This window comes from Coturnix japonica, chromosome 8, assembly GCF_054131305.1.
Source record: "Coturnix japonica strain WE chromosome 8, WE-NBRP24, whole genome shotgun sequence".
Taxonomy (NCBI): Eukaryota; Metazoa; Chordata; class Aves; order Galliformes; family Phasianidae; genus Coturnix; species Coturnix japonica.
Genome location: NC_140670.1, coordinates 24,840,571 through 24,862,678, shown reverse-complemented (window position 1 = coordinate 24,862,678; position 22,108 = coordinate 24,840,571). Strand labels below are relative to the sequence as shown.

At 43.5% G+C, this 22,108-nt stretch overlaps 1 protein-coding gene across 10 annotated transcripts in view; it reads right to left on the bottom strand.

Moving 5' to 3' along the window:
• RBM20 (RNA binding motif protein 20) overlaps positions 1-22,108 on the bottom strand; it is an 87,946-nt gene that overhangs the window by 8,487 nt on the left and 57,351 nt on the right. For 4 of the 10 annotated variants that reach the window (XM_032445460.2, XM_032445457.2, XM_032445462.2 and 1 more), the window contains exons 2-10: positions 12,990-14,100; positions 11,211-11,272; positions 10,964-11,055; positions 10,535-10,632; positions 6,208-6,351; positions 5,443-5,574; positions 3,740-3,819; positions 2,381-3,062; positions 713-811 (exon numbers count right to left, since the gene is read on the bottom strand). In XM_032445460.2, the coding sequence (XP_032301351.2) occupies positions 713-811; positions 2,381-3,062; positions 3,740-3,819; positions 5,443-5,574; positions 6,208-6,351; positions 10,535-10,632; positions 10,964-11,055; positions 11,211-11,272; positions 12,990-14,100 (2,500 nt within the window). The remainder of the gene's footprint in view (positions 1-712; positions 812-2,380; positions 3,063-3,739; positions 3,820-5,442; positions 5,575-6,207; positions 6,352-10,534; positions 10,633-10,963; positions 11,056-11,210; positions 11,273-12,989; positions 14,101-22,108) is intronic. The other 6 variants (XM_085554705.1, XM_032445459.2, XM_085554707.1 and 3 more) reach the window with 3 other exon arrangements.

The window sequence follows — 22,108 nt, the reverse complement described above, 5'->3', positions numbered from 1 at the left end:
GCAGTTTAGATTTCAGCTCTCAGTATCACTGTGAGCTCATAATCTGTTAATAATCTGTATTCTCCTCCTGTTTGGCCATTCGCACATTTCCTTTCCTAGAATCCTAAAACAGCAAGAAAACTCTGGGAGTTGACACTGTTCTTGCCAGGAGATCAGTTTTCTACAGCAAGAGATATCAATAGCTTCCATGTCTGATCATCAACCCATGACCCTACAGATATGAAGCTGGAGGAATTCCAAGGACATTGCTGCTCCCAACTGTGATGCTGCAGAAGGATTGTTGTGAAGACACTATTTAATTAAAACCAGAAGCAATCAGAAGAGGCTACTATGGGTAGACCATCTAAGGCCAATGTTCTGAAAAGTTTTCATCATTAGTCTCCCCTCCCCCTTCTCCACTAACTGACTGCATCTCCTATTTTTGGGCACGGTTCACAAAGTTACATGGTTCACTCAGGCATACATTACAGTTGTCAGTGCCAAGGGCTATGCATGCAAAGCAATGTACATTGGCAAAGAGCAACTAAAAAAAGAGTTCTGGAGACTTCGGGAAAAGGTCAAGACAAGGCAGGTTAAATTAGAAATCTCCCTTCTGCTGCCCCTCTATGCACCCTTCCAGAGGTCTTCAATATTTCAGTTGGGAGAATGTACCACCAAACCTGGGTCTTCACTTGTTTTATCATGGAAGCTGTACCAACAATGTGTCACCAACCTTCTCTTTTCTTGTGTTTTCCAGAGTCTCTCCAGATTCTCCTCCCTGTTTATCAGCTGAAGGTGAGCTCTTCTCTGGATCTTGCTCCTCTTTACCAAGCTAAAATAGATACAACATAAACACATATAGCAATACACAGTGGCACTCTATTATGTTTCTATTTTGGGTCTAGGGAAGCAAAGTCACTCCCAAGGTCATATTCTTTATTTCTAATATTTATGCAAGTCAACCAGACTGTGAGAAAAGACCCAAGAATTGGATTCCATTGGAAAAGCTGTACAAATAAGAATGATGAAAAAATGATGAAACAAAACTAAAGACGTGTAATGTATATCGTAGAGATGATAGTTAGAAGAGAGACTAGGAGACAGGTGGAGAAGAATGTGAATTCATTAAAATTTCCAGCCTCCATTCCACTGTTCTTTATCCACGCCTGTTATTCTTGGCTCAGATATGGTAAAGAGACCAGTAGTATTAAAAGTCTACAAACAACATTAACTGTTCTGTTTATTGATGCAGCATCAGCTGAGACTGTGACTACTTACACTGCTGATACTTTGGAAGACCAAAGCCACAATATTACCTGGCACTTATTAAAAGATGAGTAGAACATGAGTATGATAAGTTCAAGAGCATTCAAAACTATTTCTGCCCTTTCAAATACATTATTAGCAGTAGGCCCTGAGGGAGGTGTGCCTTTTACCAAGCCAGCTTAAAACGACTAGGAAATGTGCAGAGGGGTGTGCAACACTGATGATTCAGGAAGCTGCTTGACCTTTCTGGAAGTGAAAGAAATCTCCCAAGGAACCATCCATCACAGTAAAATATCAGCCACAGGAGAAAGATGACAAAAAGTGGTTACAGAAACACATTTCTATGGCATGAGCTAGTGCTGCTGCCCATTGCAGAGGCTAGCTGAGTTACAAATCCAGGTACTTTACTGACTGGGAGTATTTCTGCAGAGATCCCATAATTTTACAGATAAGCTGATTCATTGGTTCTACCATGGGAAGACAATTCTCCAGTACTCTGAAGAGAGCAGTGTGAATTATCCCTGCTGCAGATGACCTCACATTCAGTAGACACCAATTGCTCTACTGAGCTGACCAAAAGAAAATGTTCCTTATTGTTAGGCCATTCCCCATCTTATCAGCATAACAACCTATAGCAATAGCAGCATAATTACATACATTGTGCATCCCTGTAACATTACTAGACAACTTAATTCCTAGATAACTTGATTCTTAACACAGGCAGTGGAAGAAGGTAACAATGCAAAGGCAGCAGCCATGGGGGTTTAGCACGGATTTGGAAGACAGAACAGCAAACCAATTGTCTCTGCCAGGCAACCCACATGCAAACAGTAGAAGTTCATTTGGTTTTGTTTTCAGTTGTCTCTTCCCTTCCCCTCACTGTTTATCCAAAAGGTCTGCACATGGCAGTGAAAGATTATATATCCAGGTACAGCAACTACAATGGAGTAACAAATTTGCACAGACTTGGATGAGGTGACCTCCCATGATCTACTCTAGGAATATATTCCCTAACCCTGTCATGGCATAACATTGCATGTTACCATCACACACCAAAGCAACTAACCTAAAATACTTCAGAAAATGCATTACATCAGCATTTACCTATTTCTTACGTACAGTTTGGGATCTCTACCTTATTCTCAGGAGGTTTGGTTTCCTTCACATCACTGCCTTCAGCAACAGCATCTTCTTCTTGGTCTTTTTCAGCTTTCTTCATTCTATTCTTATCGCTTTGTTTCTGCCTGGAGCTCTCAGAGACCTTGTTATGCTTCTGTTCAGCCACCTCCTCCCTAGCAGTGTCCTCGCTGTAAGAATGCCTGTGTTCCCTGAACTTTGCCTCTTCTTTTCTCTTAGATCTCCCAGAAAACTCCTGCCTCTGAAATTTGTCACATTTTGACTTAGAGGCTTTTCGGTAATAGTCATCTTCCCTGCTCTTGTAGCCAGACAAAGGGTGGAGGGAGCCGGGAGAACCACTCCTTATATATTTTTCTCTGTGCCCTCTGCCTCCTTCAATCCGTTCATCCAAGTCAAATTTGTCTAGCTGTCGGGAATAATGTTTCCTCTCGTGTACCCACGTGTCAGTCCTGTCTCTCTTCTCGTCCCCATTCTCTCGCCATTCTCTGCTTTCTCTTTCTTCTTCCCGTCGAGAATATGGGGACTGATCCCATGACTCTCTTCCATTTCCCCAGTCGGTCCTGCTGGTCCCCATCGGGCTGCGGGGTGAACTGCAGGAAGTAAAGCTGGGAGTGTGGGATCGGGGCGACAAGGAACGGCTTATAGGGCTGCGAGAGCGGGGCCTCTCTGTGCCATACCTGCTGCAGAGGGAAAAGGCAGCTGTAACTTGCTGTAACAGTGGGCTGCTGAGGTCTTGTGTACTGAAAACACTCTGGGACTACCCTGGTGCCAGCACCCCTGAGACCCCAGGCCTGTCACAGACACGCACTGCACAGATTTGTATAGAATACACTCATTTTTTCTTAAAAACAAGGTGTTTAACATTGAAACTGTGTATGTTAATGCCCTTACAATAATTCTAGCATTAACTAGAGTCTAGTTATCTAGACAAAAATGAAAATGATAAATTATTTAAAATAGATGTTTTTAGGCTCTATTTCTTCTCCAGCTTTGCTGGGAGGTCCAGAAAGTACTAATGAAGCCAGACAGATCAGAAGTATACCAACTACATTTCCTCCTCTCCAGTGTCAGTGCAGCTCCAGCCTTTATGCTTTTTGCTACGGAGGGTGGAGAGGGGGATGGCTCCATTTGTGTGTTCTTCACTTGTCAGGCATATTTTCTGAGTCAGCAGCAGCAGCAGTAATGAGTTCATTTGTTTTCTTAACAAGTACAGTTTTTCCATCTGAACTCACTACGCAGGTTCTGCACTTATATTGTACCCACTTACATTTTTACGGTGATTTGGAATGCAATCCAAAATAAGAAAGGCAATGAGATATGTGAGGGAAGCACACAGACTATGCTCATTATACTTTACCTGTCTGCCTCACGCAGCAGGTCCCTCTCCCTCTGTGAGTGGATGTCCTGGATGATAGCAGCCACGTTCTTACCTGGTTTCTACATCAGACAAAGACACTGTTAGCACGCTGCACTGCTCTGCAAGCTGTTATACAAGATTTGCCCTTTAAGAAACAGCATGCACACATCATTCCGTTACACTAATGAGAAATATTTGGTTTCAGTGTTCTGGTTATAGTCTTTTCTGCAACTGGTATCTCAATAGCACGATCAAAGCAGTAAAATGATACAAATGGAAAATCTGCTTGTAGCACTGTCTGCTCATAATCGGCTTCTGGAAACTTGGCTCTGGAAAGCAGCTTGAACTTCCTTGCTATACACTCACTGCAGAGTGTATAACTGGATATAAGATGACACAAATCAGACCCTTATTCTAATACCTGAACTAAATAGATGCATCAGCCTATTGTTTCCTATCCTAGGAAGGAGCTGCCTTAATTCCATACTACAATATGGCTCTAAAAGACTGTGTTTGGACATGGGAGTCACAGAAAAGCTAAGTAAGTGCAATAAAAATGTGTGCAAGAACTGTTGATTACTTGAGGTTCAAGATCACCTCCAAAAGATGCACAACTCCAGGCTGGAGTGTGTGCAATCCATCAGCCATGTGGAGCATGCACAACTGAGCAACGTAACCATGCAGGAACTCAGAACAGTTCAGAGTGTTAAGTAATTCATGCATGTTCCCCTTTCAAATCACTGTACTTTTGTTCATTTGTTTGTTTTCAACAACAAGGAAGAGTTTTTGCTCATAAAGAGAAAACCAGTTCCATGATCTGAGAAACTGACAATGGAACTGCTGAAAATCTTCCTGAAATCCCATGCTCCTGAGTAAGTCTTCATGTTAAGATGTACAACCTCCACCACCTTACTCTGCAGTGCCTCAGTACCACAGTGAGAAAGAATACCCTGGTTTACGGGGCAGCAGTTCCTTCAGGTCTCCTTTTACTTGTCTTCCCTTAATGCTCGTAAAATGCCTTTTAACTTGGAACACTACAAAGTTGTTTTATAGAATCATTGTGCTGTGTTGGGATAATATAAGGCTTTTCAGCTCTTCACTGCTGGTTCCAGTCCAAATCTACATGCAAAAAGCCTATTCCTTTAGCATTACATACAGCAGAACAGAAGCTGCCATAAATATGCTCTCAAGAATACTGGCTTTTGGACATCACTCAGATGTCCACATCAGAAGTGTCAGAGAAAAAGTCTACAGAAAGTCCAAAGAACAAATATTGATCTGTTCTGATTCTATGTCTGTGTGTGTATATATATATATATGTATGCCAAGAAAGAAAAGCTAATCAGGATGATGCTTAGTCCTGCCATTGCTGCTCAGCACAGAGACTATATTATGTTTTGAGTGTGCAAGCAGTGAAAAGCAGTGCGCTAGTCTCAATGCTTGTCTAAAAGAATGGCACTCCCTTATTTTTACTGACATACGTTATCTTACATATAGATTTGTGCCTTAGTTCAACCAAGCAGTGTGGCTGCTCAGTTCAACCTTAGTTCAACCAGCTAACACACATTCATTAGTTTATCTTCATTTCGTTTCCCACAACATTAAAACATTAATTAGAAAACAGCAACCAGAAGGACTTTAAGATGTATCCTCATGGACAAGCAATGGTAACTCATGAATTCTTATCAGGAATCTGATCTTACCTTCAGCTGCAACTCCTTGTATCTTTTAGACATCCTAATCAGTAACTTGTCATCATTTATCATAGCGGGCTTTTCTTTGTAGTACTGCACCATGGCTTGTGCTGCTTCACTGTAAGCCATTTCCAGAAAGGCCTAGCACAGATGGGGAGAGCATTAAAATCTACTACATCATTACAAAACAAAGTATTAGAGAGAAATAGAGATTCTAAGGTGATTGCTCAGCCTCTTGTTTACTAAAAATAATGGTCACAATCCAGCTATGAAAGATGATACGCAGCTTTAAAAGCTGGTTTAAAAAACCCAAATAACTGGAATCCAGTCTTTCCTGATATACAAAAAAACTACCTTTTCCTCACTGGAGCTTCTACAGGGCAAGTAGAGTGTGAGCAACCAGAACGAAGCAAAGAACTAATGATAATAAAACAATAATATTAACTAGCATTTCTATTTGCATAAAAAACGTTACTAGATGTAACCATGGTTTAACTGTCCAAGGGGAAAAAACTCATCTGTGTACCTGACAGCATTTTGAAACGTTAATGTTGCTCACTGGCATGGATTCTACTTCCTTCTGCACTGTCTGCTATGGATACATGATTTACCAGTCTACCATGCCCATCACCACTGGTAGACATAACCCTGAAGACAGAGCTCTGCTACAGCATGGTGCAGGTTAAAAGAGTGCATGGGCACCATCTCGTTGAGCATGTCAGTATGACTTTATGCCTATTTACATCAATACTGGTGGCTCCAAAAGCACAGTACCTGATTAGTGGATTTCATGAGGATATAGTTGGTGACCTTCCCAAATGGAAGGCCCAGGTTAATGACATCGTTCTCTGTGCAGCTTCCCTCGGGGAGATTGCAGATGTGAACAACTCGACCCAGTGTAGATTTCCTTTGGGGAAACTGGAAAAAAAGCCCAACTCAAAACCATGCTTTTATCTTAGATATTCCAACCACTAGAAAAGATCTTACATTTCTGCAAAAGAAAAAAGACCTGAAACGATCTGTTCTAAGCACCTGTTTTTAAGGACAAACATCCTTAATTGAAACCATCCTGATTAAGACATTTTCTTTCCCATCATATCTACAACTGAACTGTGGTTTGCAGTGGAGTCTCCATCCCTGGATTACTGGGAGAGGATTACTAGGAGAGATGCTCTAGTTTAAATGGGAATAGTGATATGGCTGCAGAAGGTAACTTGCACATCAAATCTAAGAGAGTAAGGGACTTCAGGGCCCTGCCATGTTCTAGTAGAGGGCTGGGAGCCCAGCACAAGAGAGAGAGTTTGGAGACCCCTCAGTGCTCAGAGGTGTCTCTGCAATGGGGAGGTCTCAGTCACACCAATAAGCTCACTGCAGGTCTGGTATCTGTCTGGTACACCTGCCAGCTCCAAGGTTCTTCTGCCAAGTCACGCAGCCTTTGCTCTGTCCTTCTGCATCTGCCTGTCCCACTGATGGCTCTGTGCCTTCCCCACACGAGGGCATCACACAGTACTGAATAAAACACCCTTCACAAATACTTTGCCAGCAATGCACACACACACAAATAAAGAAGAATATTTTCAAGCAGACGTTCACTGCAGTCCCTGCTGGATTTATGAATGTTAAAAAACAGTTTAAATGACTACAGAGGTGTCCAGGATAGCAGGGATTGAAATCAAGCCCTCCTTATGCTCACATGGAACAGATCAGGCTGCTGGTAAAAACAACATTGTCCATTCTGCAAGAGGACTCAGCTGTACCTGAGGTTGGAACACCTGCTGCTTTCCACTCTCTTTGCAGCACCACATAGTCAGAGACACGTTTCTCTTGAGAGCATGCTGACCACAGGGGCACACAGAGAAGCAGAGGTCCCGGACTAAACAGGGACAGGCACATGCTGTTGGTGCAGCAGTCACTTCCCAAAGGTGGAAACCTATTCTGGGGTGCTGGGGCAGTTCCCAAAGAGCTGCCCATCTCCCTGACGTGTAAAGCAGTCTCTACACTCCTCATGCAAAGAGACATCAGCGTATACCAAGAGAGAAATACAATTTACCTCAGCTAATGACATGCAAACCCTGCTCACACAGGATTAAGTCTTCCCAGAATACTTCCCCGTTTATGACTTCCGCTGTTAGGGTTTTATTGAAGAAGTAATTCTACCTTCAGTTAAAATTGTGCCATTCAAGGGAAGATGCAAATCACGTAATGTCATGGGATCAAATTCACCAGAGCCATCACAAATGTTTGGCTTGTCAGCAAGTTCACAAGTTACAGAGCTAATGTTATCTTATTTGCACCTTCATCCTATTACCTTCCCTCCAGACTTTATCACTTAACTGCTGGTGTGTTTTTGCTGCAGTACAAACCTGCCTCATACAGCAGTCTGCTATTTAGCTCACAGAGACTGTCCAGGTGCATAAGGCAAATCAAACAAGTGCCACAGTCCAAAAGAAGGTGTTTTCTCTAGCACAAGCATAACAAAAACCTGACCCTGAAGGAAGACGAGAGAAACTCAGCTCCACCTGAATTGAAAAGCAGTGATGGCTGAGTGCATCTGCAAGGCAGCAAGTAGCACACAACCTACAGCTGGCAGGGAAAAAGGAAATCTTCCTGACAGCACAGGAACACCTCATGTCACCTGGCACCTTCTGTTTGTTTTGTCAGATCTGTTAAGAGATGGTGTGTTAAGCATATATAGGACTAGAAAAACAGCTGTTCCCTCCCTAGGCTCCAGGGCCCAGGCTCAGACATGAACTCAGCAGTACATTAAATCAGATGACTCTAAGACGTTACCACCTCCCCCAAATTGGCAATGGCTTGAATTGAAATGTCATGTCATAAATCTGCTATAATTCACGGCTAAAAAGTGGTCAGACACTCATACTGAGATCAGATGAGCTGTACCAGACAATATTCTTGTCAGCTGATTGAAGTTAAATTGGATCCATTCACTAAATGAGCTGTAAAACACAGACAGAAAAGGAATATGCAAGTTCTATATACACACTTAGGAAGTGAAAGGAGTGGTGTGTCCAAATGTGATTTTCAGTAAGACTTCACGTTAACTTTCTTTGATGTCTACAGGGATCTACCAGCACAGTCGGACAACTATTAAAAAAAAACAGTTTGTTCAAAAAATAAATGGTTGAATAAATTATTTGCTGCATAGCAGTGAAGGGCATCTCATGCAGTTTGCCACACTCTTTCATCAATGTAATTCAGATATTTTTAACTGCGTCTTTTTCCTCCCCATTTCTGGGGATCTCTTACTTTTCAAATCCTTTATCCATTTCTTGAGCTTTTCATAACTCTTTCCTCAAGAAAATAAGAAACCGACAGTCCCATCCCTTCATTGCCAGTTTCCATCCCTGAGGGAAGGCTCTTAGTGCTCTATTTGCCTTTAGAAGAGGGACTGAGTTATTTGCAGACAGAGAGCATGTATCAAGCTCTCCCAGAAATCTGAACACTTTGTTTATGATTACATGCAGGGTCAAGTATAATCTCCCACTGCTCAGTTAAATGGCAGCAGCTTAGCTGAAAGTGAATACTGCTGTGCAAAGGTGTAATAAATTATAAACCACCTGGGTTGCGGGGGGAATGACAGCTGGTAAACTCTAATTTAACACCTCTAATATAGCTCCCTGACCACCTCCCGAGCTTCTGAAGAAAAAGGGGATTTGTAGTGCCCAGGAAAGCCAAAGTTATTGGTTCTTTTATCTCTCTTAGCACCGCAGGTCATTCAGAAGGACTTCTGCAGGCAGCTTAGATGATAAATAGTGACAGATTCTGAGGAGAAATGATACTGGTATTAGCAGTAATTTCATTTGTTGTGAGGTTGACAGACATGATGAAAAGGAACATTCCTCCACAGCCGCCGCGACTCCAACCTTTGACCTTGGAGGCAGCCATCACAAGCAGCTCTGCTCTTTGCTGCCCTGCACACGTGGTGTCTGTGACAGGCAGAAGCCAAAATCCCTTCCAACAACCCCTGTCATAGCAAAACCCCACAGCACAAAATTGATTGGATCACACAAATCTGGGTGATGTTTTTGTAAGCAATACTGATGTGAAATGGAGCGGCACAGGGACGCGGCTCAGCCTGTCCTTCCGGAGTGCCTAAGCTGACATCAGGATGTGTACATAAAAGCTAACAAGGTGAAAACTTGAACCCCTGGATTACTGCTGCTATTCTATGAACAACCTAACATTACTCCTCGATGTTTCCAACTCTAATAATAGCTTTCTTATATACGTTGAGCTTCAGTTTAACCCTAACATCTTTGTATTTTTATTCTGCATATGATTTGCAGTTTCTCTTCTTTTAAAACCATTTGCTTTCTCAGTTTAAAAGCCACCTTTAATGTTAGATTTATTTATTTATGACACTTCTTGCTGATCATGATGGCAATTCAAATGCACACTAGAGGAACACAACTGGGACCTGTCCTGATCACTGGGGGGGATAATAAACTGAAACCACAGAAGGTTTATGCATACTGAAGTAAACTTGTTGAAAGGTTACCAGTGGCAGCAGGCGATATAAATAGTACACTAAAACAAACTAAGAAAAAGCTAGTCCAGTATAATGAATCAAACTGGGACGCCCAAGCGAATAAGCATTAGTGGAGCTGCAGCCACTGTCTTTCCACCACTGCTATCTGAGAGGAGGACCCCAGCAGAGAGTGATTGCTCTAGATAAATAACTGAAGAGATGCAGGCCTCTCACTGGGATCGATACTTAAGAGTAAGTAAAAATTAATCCAGCTTTTCATTCCTAGCTGAAGCTGATTTTCCTGCTTCAAAATGGCTCAGCAAATGATGGGGGGGAAGCTACGGGATACACACAAAACAATCTGCCACCCTCTCAAAATCCTTCTAACAAGCAAACAATTTCAGCACTGAAAAAAGCCCCAAACCAATAGAACTACGTCTACATTTGTTCTGATTAAAAACATAAGAGAGCTGCAGATAAATTTAAATGACTGACTGAATGATCCCATCGTAGCCTAAAAGGAAGCCTTAAAATGACACGTTTTTAATTCCAGTAAGTAGAAGAGGTTTCTGCAAGAATCTCTGCAAGGAAACCAAATTCTTAAATACTCACTCTTACCCCTGATGGAAGAGAAGGAAATGTAGCACCTGGCTGGCCGAAGGATCTCGCTGACGTAGTGATAAAAGATGAGCCGACATTTGGTGGGTAATCTAAATAATGGATTACACAGTTTTATGAAAATCTTGATTCATATTATTATCTTGACTCAGTAAGCAATGCCCCATTTACGTAACAATTCATTTCATCATTTCAACACCACTGCTTTATTGTACTGTGGAAGCAACTACTTGTTGGAAAGAAAAATAAATTCCTATTTTGAAAGGCAGGTTGTCTTTTATGTCTTTCTGAATGAGATGTATAAAAGCTATTTTTCCTGGAAACCTGTATCATACATCAATGGAAATGCCCCCTTCTCCCCACAGACTGAAACCCCCTTTCATTAAAAATAGCTTTTTAATTATTGTACATGCAACCATTCACCTTCAATACTAGATGGATTGAAAACTGCTGCACTATTTGGTGATATATGCAATGTTCCATCTGATGAACTTAACACACACCGGATACCAGTGCTGGAAAAGAAAAAAACAACTTTAGGAGCATGCATAACGTGTCATCAATATCAAAGCCTAATTATTAGAGTGTAAATTCCTGGTATAAAGCCATTGAAGTAAGGGATGCTCTATTAGAAATTCAGTTGGAAAAGCAATGCTGAAATAATACTTACTTATCTGAAAAAGCCATACATTTTTGGATGTGAAGAGTTCCCTTTACGTGCTGATCCCAGTCCTGTATTGAAACAAAGAGACGATGAGCACAGGAAAAATCCTAAGAAATCTGTGAAAGATTGCTTCTCTGTTCGGTTTACCTTATTCTAAAGCCAACACTGAGATGCTGAAGATCAGAGTGTGTGATACTGGAGCCAAGTGTACTTTTTTCCAGAGCATTGACTGATCTGTTATTTATGGACTCAGTTATCAGTTACTTAACACACGGATAGCTTCCCTGTATTAGTTTTTAAATTCTGCATTTTATTTCCATTAAATTAGGTCATTTATTTTGAAAAGCTGATCCTGAAAGGCTCTGAGCATCCTCAGCTCCTGCAATGTCCATAACAAAGCTGCTCATCACACAGGGCAGCAAAGATAGTGATCGTTCATTTCAGTTGATTAACACGTTTGTAAGAGAAGTGCATTCTGCTATTTATGGGCCATTCTGCTATTTATGGACCAAATAAGGCAGTGTATTAAACACTAACAAACAGAACAGCCAAAGCTCACTGTAATTACAATTACACCACTCTTTTAAAATATTTAATGAAAAACACGCCTGTACAGTGTGCCCCAGGTGGGGGTGAGTTCAGACCACTCCTATAGCTGCAGTAACCATAGAAAAGCCTCTTGCAAGCAGTTGCTCAAAGAATAAAAGGGAAACATGAAAGAGCAAATATATTCAAATCTCCCAAAGCCACAGGGCATGTATGTATCATGTGCTATTTCAGTTCCTGGCTACCTTCCTTTGTATACTCATGCTGTTGCAGTATTCTTGTCAGGCCAGCACTGGCATGAAAACACGTGCCTTTGCAGTGAAATGCTGGTCCAGCAATGTGATGGAAAAAGGCCACAAGGACCTGTGGGACAGAGCTCTCCTAGAGGGCAGAACAACTCCAGGCAAGGCCCACGGATGGCAGTGGGGCTCAGAGCCACACATGTGGCTCTCTCCAGAACTGGCCTATATGATCTAGCAACACAGATTCTCTGTACAAGAGGCAAGTTACTGTTCAAGGTTGAGTTTGAATTTTGGGCTCTTTTGACAGTATGAATGTGGTCAAGACAAGCTGTTAGGATCCACAGCAGATAAGATCTGGGAGCCTGGTCTGCACCCTGTATGCTGGGTAGCATCTTTCTTCCAGGGCAAAGCCACTGGGGCAGTGTGTCCTAATTCTTTTCTTTGAGTTTCTGAAAGGTGGAGGACATCCCAACAAAGCAATTATCAAAGTCATTTTATGGGAAAGTGCTATTTTGTTCAAGCAAGTTTGCACAAAGCTTCTATCAGGAAGGCTTTGGGATCAGAAACAGAGACATCCAAATGAAACTGCAGATGTGCAATTACAACACTAGCTGGAGGAGGTGGGATCAGGTTCAAGCTCCTCCTCGCCTTGATTTACACCCATCAGAGATGGGAACGACACATGCCTGGGTCTGGCATTTCTCAGGCCAGGACCACAGCCTCCCAGCAGCAGGCTGCTGCGCACACACATTGCTCTCCACATTTTCCCAGTGCAACGCGTAACAAAAACAGATCTTGAAACCTCAGCAGTTTCCACAGAACAGATTTACAGCACCCCAAGCCCTACGAAACTCTGCTTTTCAATGTGTAATAGAGACAGACCCGGCTGACAGACATGGCTGTACTAAGACAGGCAGACAGATAAATCATGTGACACATGAGCAGGGAAACCCCTCTGAACACCATGGGTGCCCCTGGGTGCATTAAAATCACTCACCTTCAGATCAAAGATCTTCTTGTCACAGAGGGAGCAGATGTGGGGGAAGTGGAGGGGAGCCACGCCATGGAGGTCATTCAGCTCGTGGGGCTGCAGTGACCTCATGGGCAGGTCGGGAGCACCGGTGCTCAGCTCCTCATTCTGCCTCAGCCGAGGGCTGCCGAAGCTCTGCTTGCTATTGTTGAGCCTGCCGAATGCTGGGGCAGCGGCTGTGCTAAACTTTGTGTCAGGTGTCGGTTCTTCGGGGTTGTACAGCTCGTTTCTTATTTCATACGGCTGCTGGCTTGCTGATGGCCACATGCTGTCACTGGGCAGGAGGTCAGACTTGTTTTGGCTGGAGAAATTCGGGATATTTTCCCACTGGTTGCTTGTACCTGTGCCATGTAAGATGGGGCTGGGATCTCCTTTTGGATGAGCACCGGTGTGTGGATCACCAGGGAAGGCTGGTGCTGCCCCATAGGTGTCTTTCTGGAACCCCGTTGGAGCATCGTGCTTTAATGGGCCGGCAGAACCAAAGGGCCCCTCGTAGCGAGCCCCAACTGCTGAAGGGAAGCCGGGCTGATCTCCATCCGAGGTATACGCCTGTGGGGCAGTGACATTTTGCTTGCTGTACTCATAAAAGCCCCCGGCGGCAGCAGCAGCAGAGGGGCCCACCTTGTTGAGTCCAACCACCACGGGCTGCTGGCTGGAGGTGGGAGCCATGACGCCTCCAAAGGGACTCATGACGATGGTATTGGGGGCCTGGGCCTGCACGGGTCCCAGGCTGCCCCCTGTGCTCTGTGCAGGAAAGGCAATGCCACCGGAGGAAAACCTTGTGCTAGTGATGCCAGGCCCTGGAGGAGGGCCACCCGCAGCATGTCCCGGAGGAGCACCCATCACAGACGGGTGCCTCAGCTGGTTGAAGAGCGGCTGGGACATGGCCACTTTGGAAAGCACCTGGTTGAGGACTGTGGCAGCAGCTGGGTTGCTGGTGACGGCGGTCTGAGCCAACTTCAGCCTGTGCAGTGTGAGCTGTGCCTGGAGCTGGGCCAGCTGCAGGCTGGCCGGAGAGGGGAGCAGGGGGCTCGGGGCACTGACGGAGAACGGGCTCTTCTCCAGGAGCTTGGCAGCGCTGCAAAGGATCGGGATCAGGTTAGCTAAATTCACTAAAATCTGACTGTGCTCACCTCCTGCTATAGCCCAGCATGAGACAAGCCGTCACTATGATAGATTTACCCTTTGAAACACAGAGGGAATAAGGTGGTGGTCATAAATGCAGTCGTAATTCAACACCTTTGCTTAAATCTCAGCTGCTATACCATTTTCAATCCAAAAGTTATGAGGGAGACAAGTACATCAGAGACCTCTCTTGAAAATCCTCATTTAACCCCTCACTGACCCTCTGTATCAGGCCTTCAGCTCCTTAAAATTCATACCCATAAAGCAGACCAGGAGAAGAGACAACACAAGCCCTCCCAGAGCGTCCCCAAATCTCTGTTTTTCCATTGTTTTATGCAACCTTTCCCCTCCCTGCTCAGGCACATGTTGTGGTGTTACCATTACATTTGGTAGGACCAGAACCACCTTCTCCCACAGAGCAGGAGGAAGCGAAGAAAGGAACATCAGATGGGACTGTAAAACCAAGCTGGTAAGAACTTCACAAATGGAATGTAAGGCAAAATTTCTGCAGCATAAGAATCAAGGTCTACCTAGAAATTAGAAGTGGATTGAGTGTTCTCCGTTAAGTCTTACATGTGGGGTAAATTCACACTAATTAAGCCTGCTCGAATTCCAGAACTAGGAATACAGGTGATGACACACTGAGGTATATGGTGGTTGGAAAGCACCTTTGGGAGATCTCCTCTGCTCATACCACCTCCCCTGCTCTCACCATATGCTGGTGGAAAAATATCACCCCAAGTGAGTTAAGTCTAATAAATCTATATAAGTGAGTGAAATGTTATAAGGGAAGAAATCAGGCAATGCTTTTCCTGCCCCCTCCCCCCCCCCCCCCATCCTTCTAGCTCCAGCATCACCAATGGCAGAGCCAGCCTGGTGCATGTGTACATACACCATCCCCTCTCTGCATGTCACACTGGATTCTATTAGCCATTTTCATGACCCCACCCGAATAATGTTAGCCATCACTTCTTCCACGCATAGAAGCCTCTGCTCACAGATGGCACAGCAACTCAACACATTACAGACGGCTGCTGGCCCTGAAAATGAGAACAGAGAGCACTCGAGCATAAGGGATGCAGTTCAAAGCTCAATTAATTTATATTGTAAAACTGTATTTAGAGTTTCAGTTCAGGCCTTTCAAAGCAGCAGGGGCTACACATCAACCGCCATGCAGCGCTCACTGTTAATAATCAGCCAATTTGCTCAACTGCATGGATGAAGTTGTAGCTAATGATAAATGTCTTGTCAGCATGCTACATTTGAAAACCACAAATTAGGGAAACATCTGCTTAAGTCCAAAGTATGACTAAGAGAAAATGAATGGGTTTCGCGTTTAACATTTCACTTCCACCAGCAACTGCAAGGCACATCTGTCTCCAAAACTACAAAACGCCGTTTGGATAAGTGCATCGTTATGTAATGACGAGACTCCCTGTCAGCACAAGCTGACACCAGCATGCTTCTGCACTGAGGTGTCTTTTGTTTTCCTGTATGGCTTCCATCCCTCTCTCTCTGACTTGCATTTATAGTAAGGTTTGCTATAAATCTGACCACAGATGAAAGTCACGATGGAAGTACAGCCAAAACAAGAGAGAGGCTGCAGGAATCCCAGCCTGCAGGATGTTGAGGGCCCATTAGGCCACCGAGAAGCCCCGTGGAGCACGAGGGGCTTAGCAAGCAGAGGATCCCACATCAGCACAGCACACATGCTGCTGTCACTGCCTGGGAACGCAGTGTGACCCCATACTGTGCCACCAGCATCTGCACTGCACGGGACTTGCCGCGCTCACAGCTACTGTTTAATTTTATTGCTGCTTGTAACTTCTGTACATTAAGCAAGCTGTAAAACTGTTTTTAAAGGTTTATAGAGCATGCAAATATGAACTGCCCGGTGACCCTAAAATAAAAAGAGGAGTTGGCAGACAGCATGTAATGCTTTCAGGCTCAGAAGCTGCAGCTACGAACCCATGGGGCAACCTGCTCATCCCTGCTCTGGTGGCTGCCTGCTGGACATGGGCATAGGTCCCTCCCTGTGAATCCAATGCTTCCACAAGACCCTGAACTCCCCCAGATTCGCTGCACAGCTTATATTTTGTCTGACCCCAGCATGCACACAGTCACTTCCAGAGTACCCTGGCTTACAAGCTTCTGCCCCAACCCTAGAGGCCGGTGGTGGGCAGGTGGGGACTGTGAGGAGCTGCCTCACCTGGGAGAAAATTAATGCTGAAAGGGGAAGCTGCACCCCTTCCCTCTCCCCCCCCGCCCCCCAGCCTCTCACAGAGGGATGGAGTTAGCAAGAAGGGTCATTCCCATGCACTCCTAGTTTTGGGAATGGCCCTGGCTTCAGCTGTCTGGTTTGCATTTCCAGATTTCAGGGTACTTCAGTTGCATGCTTTATCCTCCCGCTGCAGAAACGGAATATTTTAGCATCTAATCAAGCCAAAGAAGGAAGGGCATGGTTGTGGGGCGGTGGGAAAAGCAGATGTGCAGATGGGAGGTCAGGAAGACAGTTGTATATAGAACATCTCTTAGAGCAATGCCCAAATGTAAGGATTTCTGTTGCATTACGAAATACAGTCTGTAAGAGGCGTGCAGGACTGCCACGCACAGCTCTTACAATTTCTTTCTCTCTTTCTGTTATACAATCATTGTACTTACACACTCGATAAACAACACTTGGCAAATCATCCCACTGCAGTTTTACTAACTCATCGAAAACTGCAAACCCAATAAGAAGATGGTATTTGGCTTTGGCATTTCATGGGGCCATTTGCCTCTTGTACACGCACAGCTCCCACCCCGGCTCATTCCCAGTTTACCAACATGCAGCTCCTGGCTGCTTGGGGTGGGGGCTGCTGTTAATTGAACCTCACTCCTCACTAAGCCTGCAGAGGCCAAAGTCAGCTCTACCCTCCTTGCAAAACATTCGTCTTTGTAAGGTCAGCAATGTAAAATGTTAACAGAAGTGGTTCTCTTCGTTAACTAAAAGCCACACACCAGGCGAGTTCCTGCCTGGCTCTGGGAGCTGAGGATGTGCATTGCCTGCCGTAATATTTGTAATGAAATTGCAAGTGCTGGCAATGCTATATTGCTATAAATCAATTCTGTCCATCTGCTGCCCTCATAATCCTTATTATGCTTTTGACATCCAAGAGCACAGAGCAGCACACAGGGTCGGAGGTAAAGTATCCAGACCGCTGGATTATTGGAGTAATCCTGTCAGTGAGAGCGATGAAAAGGCCGAGCCCAGAACGCATCGATCACAACAAAAAACACCAAACAAAACTACTGAAGTTGTGATCTCTGCTACTTCCTTAGGTACTATTTCTATCCAGAAATATTTGAAGTGCAGAATAGGGAATTAATCTGAAGTCTTCCAGAACAGATTAAGTCACTGCTGTGAATACTGCACAGCTTCTAAGATTTCGTACCGCTTGCTCCACAACCCTTCTGCCTTTATGTACAGCTATACTGGCTGGTCAACAGCTCTGAAAGATAAATTTGTTATTACTTTCATTACACTGTTTCAAAATGTGCACTTTTACGAAGGCCTTCGTACTACTGTGCCTATTTCAGAACTAAAGTAGCCACGGATCCAAAGATATCTAAGGAGCCCAGATGTACGACTGCTCTTCAATAACCCGTACTATGTTTCTGACCACTTGCAACAGCATGCTACTTTCCATCCATTTAAAGTGTTTCTGAATCAATTTTCCTAACAGAAAACAGCTTTTAATTCAATACCCTTGAACACAGCAAAGAGAAACATCTTCTGATTATCCAAGCACAAAATCAACAATATACTGTTATGCAGAATCATGAATATCTCTTCCCTGTAACGCGTCATTTATTCAAGCAGCATAGGACCGTCTTCTCTAAACTCATCCAAAGCAATTCCTGCCACACTAAAAGTGAAACAAAAAATCTGAAGACAAGCAAACCACATTCTACGTAGATGAAGCTGAAAAGACATTACAGATACAACTACCTCCAAACATGAAACACTCTTTGTAAACACCTCAGGGAGAGCGCGTGTTTGTACCCCATGACAGAATTTGGACTCCTGAATTCCACAGAACTGAAAAGCCTCATTACAAATGCTGGTAGAAGAAAAGACCAAGCTCAGCTATCTCAAAAGCATGCATTAGTAAGCAGTGTAATTATCTTAGTAATATTTTACTTCATATTGTTTTGCTGATCTCACTAAGAATAGAGGTCTTACATTCGTTTTCACTTGTTGAACTAAAGCAGCACTTATATTCCCACAAAGGCTGTTGCAGTGGTTGAAAACAGCCACAGCCCTTTTCCTATACTACAGATTGCAGCTGGCTGGTAACAAATGACTGTTTTCTTTCTCTGTATCTCCACAAGAAATACTTCCTCTGGTTTCTAGTGAGATGACTTTCCCGGTCAGAAAAGATGAGGAAATCAGCTGAAAGGAGGACAGCCCTCCACTTTCATCATTTGAGCTCTGACACCATCTGCAGCAGAACTTATTTTTTGGCTGAGTTTTGGTTAGAACTGATAAAAAAAAAAATATAATATATATATATCAAATTTTGGAGTAAGTTCAGCTAATGACAAGGAGCACTAAAAGCCTTAAGCCACTTTAATATGTTTATAAGCTGCAAGTAAAACCGTTCTTATCCCAAATAACGATATTTAAAGCCCCCTATTATACTACTGAGGGACTGAGTAAAACTCCAGCCAACGTATACATGTTCTTTGCCAAGAGAATTTTGCATATTTTTGGCAATAGTAAACTCTATTATCTGGACAAACACCCAATGCAACAGTTAGCTGGAAGATGAAATATAAGATATTTTTGCAGAGCTGCTATGCTCAAGGTTTATGGAGGTGACAGGAATTAAGTGTCTGACTCCTACCAGGAGTCCTTTGTGCTCATATGGAACTTGCACATGAAATGTTATTTGCCTTTGTTTATATGCAGAGCAATCAAGACAGTTTCACTGTTTGCTAGGGGCAAACACAGCAGCTATCTCTTGGATAAAACAGTGATCAGAGACACAAAGCTGAAAGTGATGGTAGGAGGACGGCTGGACTAACTCCGAGGTGGCATCAAGCTGAACTCAGAAAGTCCTGACATACTCATTTAATCTTCTCTTAGGAGCCTTGCTGTGACTTCTCCAACCTCCTCCTTTTTCTGCACATCTCACACACTGCGTTTGTTTGTAATGCCCAACAGCCTTCCTTCACAGCAACACAACCCAACCCCTTCCCTGAAGCTGTTGCCCCAGTGACACTGGTTGGGAAGGATCACTCATGCCCTGCTGCTCTGACTTTCCACAGGGATGGCCAGTTCAGACCCTTCTAGTTTTGATCATCCAATCGATTTTTTGTCACCATTTCACATTGCCGTCATCAATATTGCATCCAGGATATGCCAGATCCGGTTTGCCAGGATTAATCTGGATTCCTATGCTGCCTCCAAAGCACTTGTAAATCCTCTCCTCTTAGCACAGCTGTAGATTTAAAGGGTGCTTTTTTCACCCAAGTCATCAATGAAAGTGTCAAATAGACTAAGGGCAGTTCCCAAGAAGGGAACCATGACACACCTTTTCATTTTTCCTCTGAGCACTAACTACTACTCCGAGGACACCTCCTCCACCTCACTGATCTGCTTTTGTGTGCTGAAGGGACCACAACCTTTTCTGCTAAAAATAATATTAAAACAATAATAATAATAACAAAAAATACAGTTCTGTCTTATTAAGAGCTGCAAGAGTGAAAGCCTGGATCAAACCACAATGAGATTTCTTATTATCATTTTCTGTGGTTCTGGCAGAGATATTCCGTACTGCTGATTAAAACAAGACTTGCATGTTTTGTTTTCTTTTCAGTAACATTTGTTTCTATTGGCTTAGCCATTTCCAAATGCCAAAGCCAACACCATAGGCAGCAATTCACACTTGCAGCATTAGAAGAATCAGGTATGCTTGAATTTCGCAGCGTTCTTTGTACTTCCCCTCCCTGTTCCTGTGTACTGTTTTTCAGTATGCTTTTTACACTGGAAATACAATTCTTACTTGCATGGAAGTTCAGATTGTATTTTACAGTTCTTTCTCCTTCCTCTCCTGCAATGCATGTCTCCGTAAATACTTAACTAAGCAAAGTTCAACTGCTTTCAAATAAAGGACGTAACCAGCAAAATACACCACCTGAACCCAAGGTTATGGGGAAGGATTTTCAGAAGCTGCTGAAGTTGCTGTTTAGTTCTAGGACATTTATATGCTGTTTGGTTCTGATGACATGGCAAGGTCTCTAAGGATTAGCGCATGCACAGCAGCACTGCTTTGTATTTTAAGCTCCTGTACATAGCCAGACAAATTCATGTAGCTATACTGTAGCCATCTATCTGCAACTGCTTCCTTGTAAGCAGTAAATAGTTGTGTAAACAGTTCCTTGTTTACTCAGGCTAAAGGAAGATATTTAAATGTGCACTAAAAATTGCCAGAAATAGCTGTAGCACCAGATCAGAGCTCCAAATCCCCCAACAGGGCAAGGTCCCTAGGCCAGATAGATGCCTAGGCCAGATAGATGCTCTCAGTCATGCTCCCATAAGGAAGGGCTCTAAGGGTCCCCATAACATTGCTGTGCCAGCGCTTGTGGCACATCTGAGAGAGGAGATGAGCAGAGCCTGGGGCTTGCTAGAGACTTAGAGTCAGGGAGTGAAGAAAAAAAAAACAAAAAAAACCAACAACAAAAAAAAAAAACACCCAAAAGAAAAGGTGGTAGTGTAAAGCTACCCAGTATCGGGGTGAGTGGCTCCAGCAGAAGCGCCTGAGCTGTGGGCAAAAGTTCTGCTGGAGCTCAGTGCTCCTAGCCGGCCCTGCAAGCAGAAGAAATGTCCTGGAAAGCTCATCATAATTAAAGGGAAAAAAGGGAAAATGCAGCCTAAAAATAAAGTAAGTAGTAATAATAACAGTCAGAAACCCCTGAAAGGTTGTTTTTTTACACAAAGACAAATGCCAAACTGGAAAATAATCCTTGACATATAGTAGTTCCTAGGAAAAATTAGGATTAGATTCCTAGAAAATATTACAGTAATATCTCACCACACTTTCTGCCAATGTGTTTTCCACATGGCTTTGTTAACCACTACAGAAATGATGAGTCTGAGTGTCTCGATATCTTGCAGTGCTTGGAAGCACAGCAGTTTCCATTCTTATGTTGAAAATAGAAAGTGTACTGTGGTAGACAGATAATTCCTCATCTGAATAAGGCCTGTCTATTTCACAGTAATAAAAGACAACATAAAAGCCCTTTTACAGAAGTAATACCTTCAGTTTGTCGACAGGAAATTGATATACAGCTGCAAAATGCTGAAGTTCTAAGAACGACTTTTAATTCTATGTAGTTTCATTTGTGCTCGGGAAAAGGACTGCCGTTTGTGGAAAAAAATAAAATATTATAAATTACCTGCTTTATCCATTCACTTTCCAGCATAAACTCCAATGACATATTTTAGAAGTTCAATGAAATACTGTGTTAGTAAATTAATCCTCAAGGTGAGCACTGGTGGGCGCTCCCAATGCTAGCAGTGCAGGCAGCAGAAGCTACGCGCGTCTGATCTCCACTCCTCAAATCCTGGGCCAGCTGAGAAGCACTGCCTGTGACTGGAAGTCATCAGGAACATAATTAACTAAGGCATCGTTTTGTAATTAACTGATATCACCGCCTCCTCTGAGCGCTGTTACATGGCATGTGTCACTGGGCACGTCGGCAAGGAGTGCGCAGGTCGGGCGACACAGACCTCACCCAGCTGGGACCAAGAGGGCTGCAAAGCTTTGCCGATCTCAGTACAGCAAGAGCACTGCTCCCACATCTCTTTTCAGTTATATTTAATTTAAACATAAAACACAAAAGAAAAATGTTCTCTTTTCATAAGGCCTTTGAAATCAGACTTTAATACTGGGCTGTAATATTTGTATCGCTAC